Below are 11,142 nucleotides of genomic sequence, written 5' to 3' on the forward strand. Positions count from 1 at the left end.
TATGACAATTGGGAGCCATGAGGGGAAGATGTCACAAAGCCAACACAAGGCCAAGCAGGAATTCTATAGTCCAGTCTGGAGCTACTGGGACACACTAACCATGTTGGAACAAACAGGCTACCTGATGGGGCCTGGGGGGAATGCATAGAGGGTCACCGTCTTATTTCTTACAACTGCGTGTGACTCTCTGATTATCTAAAAAAAATAGATGTATAGATAGAAGAGCTGAATTATTAAGCATAATAAAAATATTTGTCCAAACTAAAAAAACATCTTTAGCACAACTTAAAATGCCTGTTATCATAACCTAGTATCTAATATTAATTTGGTCTATTCTGTTCATGCATCAACACAATTACAGTTTTTAAATGGAGTGGCTGGCTGAATTTGAAAGCAAAGGCCCTGTAGCTCAAGGGGTGCCAAGACCTGCAAACAAAGCCACCAGGGTGACACTTGAAGGTCAACCTCCTGGAAGGCCGGTAAGGCAAGTGCAGTGGGTTTCTCAGTAGCAATCTTACTCCACAGGCACTCACCAGCCCTTAAGATGTGATCACCATGCTGTAGTCCCCCATACAGAGCATCAGCTCCAAAGTGAGAGCTGTTCTATACATAATGACGTGGGTATGCCATGATGTCACCCTGGTTTCAAGGTGATTCAGTAATTGCTCCAGAAGTCTAGGTTGTGTTCACAGTTGCTTTTTATGGGGCTAATTTGAAATTAAGCTCTTAGCCAGTCCAGGAGTGGAATGCTTCACAGCTTAAGCCCATAAAGCAATGTTTTCATGTAGGGACTTAAAAAACTCCTTTCAAAATGTTTTCTTTGCAGGGCCTCCCTTCACTTGGCAGCCAAACCCTCCCTCCAGCTCTGTCTCATCACCTGCTTTTTCTTGCTGGTCGGCCTACTGGATCCATCTCGGCTCTGTGCCCTGCCAGCTCAGGAAGTTAGCAGGGTGGATGAAGCAGACGGTGACCTGCTGCAATCCTGGACATTTTTTTACTGGCAGTCAACTCAACTCAGTAAATCCTTCATCAAGACCTACCCCTAACAATTCCATCACTGCCGTTTGCCCCTCGTCACTCCCTCCCATCTTTCTGGACATTCACCCTCCTCCTGAAACTCGCAATCACGTCAGTGCCCTGTCTCACTTCCAGTGAGTAGCCTTGATTCTGTTCCTCTGTGAACAGGAGGCAGTTGCCCTTTTAGAGCTGCACACACGCCTGTTCCTGCTGCCTCTGTCAGCTCTGGGTTTCACCCTCCTGACAAGGATACATCTTACCTAGCAACTTCCCTCTCATTCTCCTACCAGTTCCTTCCTTTGGCATTTTCCTCTCAGGCTATACATATGATTCTGTCTTCCCCAGCCTAATACTATCAACATGCCTTTCCCTGGTTTTATTACCTCTAAAGCTATTCCCATTGTCCTCCTTGGCCTCATCCCTTGACCTAATATAGGTCAACTTCCATCTCTACTTCACCAAAATTGTTGTAAATTCACCTGCTACTAAATCCTCAAATCTCAATTCTAATTTTCTCTATTCTTCTGAAGCATTTGACAACACTTCCAAGCTCTTACTTCTTGAAGTTCTCATTCCCTAGATTTCCAGAACACTCATTTCTTGTTATTCATATCATTCCTTTATTACTGGCTACCCCTCCTCTGACCGTTAGGGTCTCCCCTCTTTGGTCCTCTTCTCTTCTTATTCCATGTGCTTCCCATTTCTGATCCTCATCCACATCCATGATCCACGTTTCAATTATTTTCTATATGTCAGTAATTCCAAATCTTTAATCCTAACTTCTCTCCTGACTTCCTTTTCCCTATTCCTAAATTTATTGGAAACCTGCTGCTTCTCATATATGCTGAAATTCAGTTAATGCTGTCACTATACACAGGATTCCCGCATGCTGGAAACTTTGAGGTTAGAGAACAGTTCTTAACTCTCCCCTAAGCTTCACATCTCATCCATCACAGTGATAGGATGCCTCTTCTGCTCCTGAACATGTCTAAAATCCGCCCCTTTCTCTCTATTCTCAAAGTCTCCCTTTAGCTTTGGCCCTGAATTTCTCTTCTGGGTGAGGACAGTGGCATCCCCTTCCTTCTCCTATATGCAGAGTGGTGACAGTACAATCTGCTATGTCGCAAACATTGTGGTAAATCTTGGTAGCCCAGCTAGTGTGGTGTGGGTGGAGAGGCAGTGAGAATCATAAGACTGGATCAAAATATAACATAGGCAGAGGCTATTTTATGTTGTGAAAAATCACATAAATTTCATGGATGAAAAGGTGACTTATTACTAAGCTACTCATATGTATAGGCTAAAAGAGAAATTTTAAAATGCAAAGCAAATGATACTGATGGCTCCTTTCAAAGATCTTTTGCACCATCCTTTACTTTGGTCCTGCAGATACTACAATAAATCCTAGTATCAAGTGATTGTGCCTTACTCTGATCTTCAGTACAAAGATGTCTCAGGAAATAAAAATTTCCTGTATTTATTACTGCATGATATTCTACCCCTAATTTTCAAGAAAGGGAATTTGCATTCCCAGTTCTGTTTCTCATGTATGCATCGATATCACAAAACAGTTCAGATTTTGGTTTTTTTCTCCCATTTTTAAGTAAACCCAAATGTTTTCAATTGATTCAAAAGGTCTTGAAATATTTAAGATTTGTGTAATTGTATTAAATGAAATTTCTTGCCATTTCTTATGTCCTATGTTATATAACTTTGTCTTCTGTTCTTCCCCACCCTCACACATGTCCCTCTACGTGGGATCCCAGCCTCTTGTCTGACTCCACATTCACTGTTAAGATTCAGTTCAATATACCTCCTATAAGTCATTTTCTCTGCTGCTTTCTGTCCTGTGCACTCACAGCACTGCACTTCACTACTAAATCGAGTTATTTCTATGTTTACCTTTCCCATCGACCTTTGGAGCACAAGCAGTGTTTTAGTGTTCTCTATAAACTTAAGATCTAGCACAATTTCTAGCATATAAAAAGCACTTAATAGATTGCTCAAGGAATGAATTGTATTAAATACATCATGGAATCTGATTGCCAATGGTGATAAGAAGTCAATTGAAGCCAAAATATAGATAGTAATTGTAATTGAATGCCCGACTATGCCATTTCATGGAATTTTTAATCTTCAAAATGGATATATAACCCACATATTATAAAATTCACCCTTTTTATTTTTCAGTATATAGAGTTTTATAACCGTATCACTATTTCTATAATACTTTTATCACCCCAAAAAGAAACCCTGTACTCATTAGCCATCACTCCTTATTCCCCTTCCTCTCAGCCCTTGGCAACCACTAATCTGTTGTTTTCTGTGGATTTGCCTAGTTGGACATTTCATGTATACGGGATCATATAATATGTGGCCTTTTGTTTCTGGCTTCTATGCAGACTGTTTTCTAGTTTCACCCATGTTGTAGTATGTATCGAAACTTCATTCCTTTCTGTGGCTGAAAAATATACCACCGTATGGATATACCACTTTTTTTTTTTTTTTTTGAGACAGGGTCTCACTCTTTCACCCTAGGTAGAGTGCAATGGCATCAGCCTAGCTCACAGCAACCTCAAACTCCTGGGCTCAAGCAATCCTCCTGCCTCAGCATCCTGAGTAGCTGGGATTACAGGCATGCGCCACCATGACTGGCTAATTTTTCCTATTTTTAGTAGAGATGGGGTCTCGCTCTTGCTCTAGATGGTCTTGAACTCCTGACCTCAAGCCATCCTTCCAACTTGGCCTCCCAGAGTGCTAGGATTACAGGTGTGAGCTTCCTCACCCAGCCTTAAATTGTGCAGTCTTTTTATTGTTGAGTTGTAAGAGCTCTTTATATCTTATGGATACTGGATTTTCATTTTCTTAATCCTCACCATCAGCCTGCTGAAACATGGGGATTTCTCTCTTTTATAGCCTTAAGAAACTAGAGCCTAGAGAGTTTTAGTTAGAGATGTGATTCAATATATCATGTATCTGTGATTCTCCAAAGCCTGTGCTTTGTTATTCTGCTTCAGAGAAGTTTTAACTGATGATATGGTTTACAGTGGCCATGCCTGTGGGTGGTTAATATGAAGATGAATGTTATTGGAATTGAGGCCAGTATGTTAGCAACATTATCAACTGACTGCTAAAGTCAATGATGGTAGACTTCAGTAATATATAAAATAAATAAGCTGGATTATATGATATTTAAGATTCCTTCTTACTCCAAAATTTCTCTGATTTAATAAGCCTTTTTGCTTTGCCAGCAACAAAAAACGGAACAGTTGTGAAAAGCCAATTTGCTAAGTATTAGGATAAAACGAAGAACCATCCACTTATGTAAATCTCTCTAAGGCCTGGGACTGGGGCCCTCCAGAGGTATCTGTTCCAACTTATCCACGAAAAAAATGGATCTGCTATCATAGGTAACATCTCCTGCTGGCAGTATAATCACTACTTTCCTCAACAAAAAAATGAAAACCTGAGTTATTTCCTATGCCCTGAGTAAATCAGAATGATGCTACGCTAAGCTAAGACCAACTTGCTTCCCAGAGGCTATCCAGGTAAACAATTATTTTGCTGCAAATGCATAGTAATCTGCCCAAAAGTGGATAAAGTTTTAGTGCCATCACCTTTGTATTACACTACCCTTGCTGTCTCCAATAGCAGATGATTTCAAAGGAATCACTTAGAAAAACTTGTATACTGCAGTGTTCACAGGACAAGGAAGTAAATGGAGATGAACAGGTCATTAACAAAATATAAATGTGGTTTTAGTAAGAAATTATAGAAAAAGTGAATAGAATATTTCCAATTACATAATTTATTGAAAATAGTTAGAATATACACATTGTTTTAAAAAATGCCATGTTATTGATAAAATGTTAAACTTTTCATACAAGTATCATTTCGATTTCACTCACTCTTGCCAAGTGGCACCTTTGCTTTTCTAGGTGAGCAATATGTTGAAGAGTAGGATCTCTAGCACCCTCTGGCGAAACTTTATGAGACTGTCCAGCCAGGTAATTCAGGACATGCTCATGACTGAAAAAGGGTAAATTGCATAAGCACCGCCCATGCAAATTTTACAAGTTAAGAAGTGCTGCCTTTTCCCTCTGCTTAGGAGAAAGACAACCTCAGTGAGTGCCTTTATCTCTTTACGGAAAGTAAAGAGACTGACACTCAGCCAAGCTAATAGAAAAATACTTTCTTCCTAAGTTTTCATCATCGTCTTCTTAAAAAAGCAAAAACCTGTTAATATAAACAGGAGAAATAATGAAAGCCTTTAAGCCAGGTTTCCCCAACCCCCGCGAGCTAACTGGACAGCAGAAATTGTAAATAAAGCTTAGTGTGCAAGGAAAGCTTTCTTAGTGGTCCTTGATTCCTCACTCTGTCTTTATAATATAATGTATCCCACTACTCTAGCCCACTCTAGGTCTAAACTTTCTAGAAGATATCATTTTTCTCAGATTTCAGGAAGCAGACCCTCTTCCAAATGGGGGCCATTTCCAAAAGGAGACATCAACAGAGTCTAAGTTCATTCTCCAGACCAAACACTTTGGACTTAAGGTTCTTTAGTTCTCCTTGTATCTTATGTGCCCGTCTATTGCTGTCACGGACCTCACAAAGAATGGCAAGATCCTGGTTTGCCCGAGCATTAACCGTTGCCTAGGGATTTGAAAAAAAGAAGAAGAAATGATTATTGCATACATCAGGGGAGAATCAGTTATAAAGACCAGGCTGGCTCCTTTTTATGGGCTTTTGAACACATAGGATAAATGCAATCCTTAGTTTGTTCAATGATTGACAGAAGAAGGAAAATATAGAATTAAAGTAGAAAAGGCACAACGCTTTTTCTTCCCCATACAATAGGAAAGGAGGCTTGAGATAGAGATCAAGAAACAACTAAAACTGGGTAAAAAGAAGAGACCAATATAAACATTATATGGGGTAAAAAGTATCTCTGCTTTTCATAATTAACTTGTTTGGAGCACAGCAATCACTTAAGATATGTGACTAACTGGTTAAACCTCTTTAAGAAGGCTCTTGAAGCAACCTGATTTCTAGAAAGCTGTGTCTGACTGGGAAAAATTACTTATCCCTGCTTTCCCCAATTGTAAAATAGACATAATTTTTTTAGTCTACTTTTTGAATTGGGAGAGATGACAATTTCTGTTAAGTTTAGTTTTGATGGAAATATTAATGATGTAGTCATTCAATTATTTCAGTCTATTTTTGTTTTCCCTCTAGTGTGTGCTTGTTGAACTGATTTTTAGGGAGGCTTAAAGGATGGTGATTATTAGCATCTACCAGCAGGGAAATGGCACATCCTTCTTCTGAGGAGCCTTTCTGACCATGTTTCCTCACCTCCACCTCTTTTCTTCCTTGTGATAATTCAGGACTAGCAATTACCTTATACAGCATTTGCTCCAAGTCTTTCAGTTTCTGTCGGAGAGCCTTAATATCTGTCTTAAAGCCTTCTACTTCCAAGATACGCCGATGCTCCAAGGCCTCATAGCGTTTTGTCATTATTTGTAAACGCTTCCCCATCTTGTTAGTGCGGTCCTAAAATGTGGAGAAAGGGAAGACATTTATGAAGATGAGGGAAGCATTCCCCTGAGCCATCTGCATGTCCCATTCCATCGTAAGTGGCAGAGAATTTTGTACCTTAAAGATCTCTCTCCGCATTCCCTCTTCCTCACGAATTCGGGCAAGTTCTTCTTCTAGGGAAATGCACTGCTCTTGATACATGTTAGACAGCTTTTTCTCTTGTGTTAACTTATCCTTTAGGGACTTCAGGCCAAAAAGACAAAAAATATTAATACTCAGTTATACAACTTAGGGGGGGGAAGGAAGGAAGGAAGGAAGGGAGGGAGGGAGGGATTTCCAGAATTACAAAACGAGTTAAGGAATAAGATAACAAGGAATTCTGAAAAACATCTGAAAATCTCCCACTTTCAGACTATTCTCTTAAGCCCTTTTTCTAAAGTGTACATAGTAGAAATTCTTTAAAATAAAACAAATATTTTTGGCTCTGGGAAGAGTCCAATAACGAAGCTCAGAATCTGTTCCAAGTAAGATATTACAATATGTTTTGAGCTACATTTCTGAAGTTCTTTAAAAGGGGAGAAATATTAACAACAATAACTATTATACATGCTCCACTGAGCAGCCAAAACAATCTTCTAAAAACCTAAATGAGATCCTGTCACTTCCCTGTACACAGGCCCCGCAGACACGATGATATTCAGAGTGGAGTCCATGTGCCTCACTATGACCTCTAGCCCCTCCACGATGGCTGCTGCCTCCCCTCCAACCTTCTTACATGCCTCTACAAGCACAAAGACATCCTTCCTTTTCCTTTAAGGTACCCCGAGGCCTTTAAACTTGCTCTTCCCCTAGGTCTATATGGCAAGCTTAGTCTATTTTTCAGGTCCCAGCACAAACACCAGACGTAGGAGAGGGTCCTGTGCTCCCCTTCTAAAGTAGGCATCCAGCAATTACATATAATCTGCATATAATCCCTTTATTGCCTAAAGCTACTTTTTCATAATCTATGATTTTCTTAGGTATTTGTTGTTTCTGTTTTTTCTCACCCATTAACATATAAACACTATGAGGGCAGACCTTGTCTAGATTATTTACTGCTGTAGCTCCGGAGCTTATAGTAGGAGTGTAATAGTAGGAGTGTAATAAATATTTGTTGAATGAATCAATCAATCAACAGTCTTGTATTTTAAATCCCCAAATACTATGATGATCAGCTACTCTTTGAAACCTATTTCTTGAGGCTACTCCTATAACAGCTTCCTGGACTGAATGGATCTTATATGACAATTCATAGGTTCTTTGGAATTTTTTCAACTCCTCCAGAAAAATTAACAATACCTGTAAGATAGATATAAGGACATTACCTTAATATATTCATTTTGGGTACGATGACTCTCGTGCATAACTGGCAAAACTTTTCCAATTTTATCTTCTTTCCTCTTATACTGTACCCTATATTGCTTAATCTTTGACATCAAATGATCCTTTTCAAGCATCCATGACTTCTCTTTATTTTGGTTTTCAAATTTGAGTTGTAAAAAATCTTTGGTGCTCTCATAGAGCAGTTTTTGGGTGTAATGGAGACTAGAAAAGAAAGTACAAGTGTGGACATGAGGATGCTTACACAGCACATCTGAAATAAAGGGTTATTCTAAAAGGGAAGATACAGGTTCTTTTAAAATTGTACAATAAGGCTGGGCGTGGTGGCTCACCCCTGTAATCCTAGTACTCTGGGAGGCCGAGGCGGTTGGATCGCCCAAGGTTGGGAGTTTGAAACCAGCCTGAGCCCAAAGAGCAAGACCCCCGTCTCTACTAAAAATAGAAAGAAATTAATTGGACAACTAAAAATATATAGAAAAAATTAGCCGGGCATGGTGCCGCATGCATGTAGTCCCAGCTACTCAGGAGGCTGAGGCAGGAGGATCGCTTGAGCTCAGGAGTTTGAGGTTGCTGTGAGCTAGGCTGACGCCACGGCACTCTAGCCACGGGAACAGAGTGAGACTCTGTCTCAAAAAAAAAAAAATTGTACAATATATGAATTTTGTAAAATATTATTAGCAATTTTAAAAATGAACTTAGTCTGATCACTGGCAATCTGGCATGTTTTACTGTCAATTATGCAAAGCATAATGTAACCATTCGTGCTCACTGATTCATAGATTGGCCTTTATAAATATTTTCCTGAGTACTAATTTCAGGTTATATGATTAGAAAGACTACAGAAATACTTACACGTAGCCTGCATAAGCACAGACTATTCCCAAGAATAATACAAAAAAGAACCAAATCATGGTGTTCTGACTGAGGGTTAGTTCTAAAATATCAAAAACAGCTTTGCTTTTACTTATGCTGTGCTCCAAGTGCAACTGCCCTATATCAAAATCTTGTCCTTTTAGAATCTGAGGGTATTTTGTCAAAAAGAAAAATAAAAATTAAAAAAAAAAAAAAAAAAAATCTTGTCCTTTTACCCGAGATCAACTTCCTCTATAAAGTCATCTCAACAATTTTAGCCCATTTTAATATCTCCACTCCCTGAAATTCCATCAGTTTTAATATATATTGCTGTCTCTTAATCTAAAACTTGCTTATATACTATGTCCTATTTTAACTGTCAACATGTATTTTTTTCCCAGCCTGAGTAAAAGCATATAACTTATTTTATTTTATTTTTTTGAGACAGAGTCTCACTCTGTTGCCCAGGCTAGAGCGCCATGGCGTTGGCCTAGCTCACAGCAACCTCAAACTCCTGGGCTCAAGCAATTTTTCTGCCTCAGCCTCCTGAGTAGCTGGGACTACAGGCATGAGCCACCATGCCCAGCTCACTTTTTTTTTTCTATATATTTTTAGTTGGCCAATTACTTTCTTTCTATTTTTATTTTTTTTTAATTTAATTTTATTTTATTTTTTATTATCTTCCAGGACTGCTCTTTCTATTTTTAGTAGAGACTGGGTCTTGCTCTTGCTCAGGCTGGTTTTGAACTTCTGACCTTGAGTGATCCTCCCACCTCGGCCTCCCAGAGTGCTAGGATTACAGGTGTGAACCACCACACCCGGCCTGCATATACCTTATTTATCATTTATTTTTGCTCCACTGCTACCAAATTGTCAAGGACAATATCAACTACTGGATATACACAAGGCACTAAATCGATTCCCGATGACTATTTCTTGAGATTTAGGAATAGACAAATGATGTTTCCATCACCACCTAGAAAAATACTGTATTAAATGCTCTGCTTGCAAGAGTATTAAATACCATTAAGCAATCACTATAGTTTTCTACTGAACAAATAATGTCAGATCCACTTGGTTTTCTTCACAAGTAACAGGGTACATAGATGAAGGGAAAACGATAGCATAGTGCCAGGCACAAAGTAGAGTAAATGTCACCAGATGAATATATATAGTTATTCAGAGGTGTGTGTGTGTGTGTGTGTGTGTGTGTGTGTGTAGAGATTGATTCAGTTACCACAAGGATCTCCCCTGCTTTCAATGAGTTATTTTATTCTGTCTTACATTATGTTCTCAATTACAAACTGGGAGAGTATGGTCTTGTTAAAATACAAATGGTTTGAAAGTGACACCCAAAGGGCAGCCATTAATGGCCTTGGATTTCATGTCATTCAATATCCTTAGGATGATCTATCTAATGGAAGGAACTGATCATGTACTCAGATATGCACAAAATGACAAATGAGTAAGGTTATTACTATTCTGGAAAACATATATAAAATTACAAATTACTGTGATAATTTAAAAATATCAGTCCCTTAGAAACAAAACCCAGTGAAAAGTCAAGATGCTATGTTTAATACAAAAATACCAAAAATAAAAATGAAAATGGAGAAGTACTGGCCAAGTGCAAACATATTATACTATGTTAAAAGAAACAGCCTGTATGGGCCAGGACATATTTTCTATCCTGCACTGATCAGAGATTCTAATTTGAGTATCATGTCCAATTTTAATCACCATACTTTAAAATGGAAGAAGAGACACTAGAAAAATTTGAAAAAATTAAAAAATGATAAAAGAATAAAGAATATAACATGAAAAATATTTTAAAATTTAGGATGTTTAATGCAGAAAAGACAGTGAGGTGCAACTTGATAAGGACTATTAAGTATGAAACCAACATTTATCGTGTGCTTGTTGTGCAGAGAGATCAGGGCAGAAACTATATAGCAAGACCCTGTGACCAAAGACATAATCACAACATGTGGTGACAAGCACCATCCTGGAGGCACACTAAGCATTATGGGAATTAGAGGAGGAAGAACTTAATTCAGCCTGGGGAAGTCTTCAGAGAAGACCGTGACATTGTGTAGCAAGGTGCTGCCACATATAACAAGTGTCCTGTAAAAAGCAGTTATTATTAGTCTGGCTGAGGCACAGGGTGAACAACAAGTAGCAAGGGAGGAGCCAAGGCTGAAAGGCTAATTTGTTGTCAGATGATCATGTTCCTAATGATTCATGCAAAGGTATCAGGACTTTATCATAAGGTAAATGGAGAGCTACCAAATGTTTTTAAGCAGCTGATAACTCCTAATAGAAACAGTAATTCACAGTGGTGAGGAAGACAGTAGAGTA

The 11,142-nt window shown here is 38.7% G+C and overlaps 1 protein-coding gene across 6 annotated transcripts in view; it reads right to left on the reverse strand.

The window, feature by feature from the left end:
* Window positions 1-4,809: 4,809 nt before the first annotated feature.
* Window positions 4,810-11,142, reverse strand: part of CCDC77 (coiled-coil domain containing 77) — a 41,304-nt gene continuing 34,971 nt past the window's right edge. For all 6 annotated transcript variants that reach the window (XM_012748314.2, XM_012748305.2, XM_076007824.1 and 3 more), the window contains 4 exons: window positions 7,917-8,136; window positions 6,670-6,795; window positions 6,415-6,567; window positions 4,810-5,670 (listed from right to left, as the gene is read on the reverse strand). In XM_012748314.2, the coding sequence (XP_012603768.2) occupies window positions 5,524-5,670; window positions 6,415-6,567; window positions 6,670-6,795; window positions 7,917-8,136 (646 nt within the window). In that variant the 3' untranslated portion in view covers window positions 4,810-5,523. The remainder of the gene's footprint in view (window positions 5,671-6,414; window positions 6,568-6,669; window positions 6,796-7,916; window positions 8,137-11,142) is intronic.

The sequence above is a fragment of the Microcebus murinus genome, chromosome 10 (genome assembly GCF_040939455.1).
Source record: "Microcebus murinus isolate Inina chromosome 10, M.murinus_Inina_mat1.0, whole genome shotgun sequence".
Lineage (NCBI taxonomy): Eukaryota > Metazoa > Chordata > Mammalia > Primates > Cheirogaleidae > Microcebus > Microcebus murinus.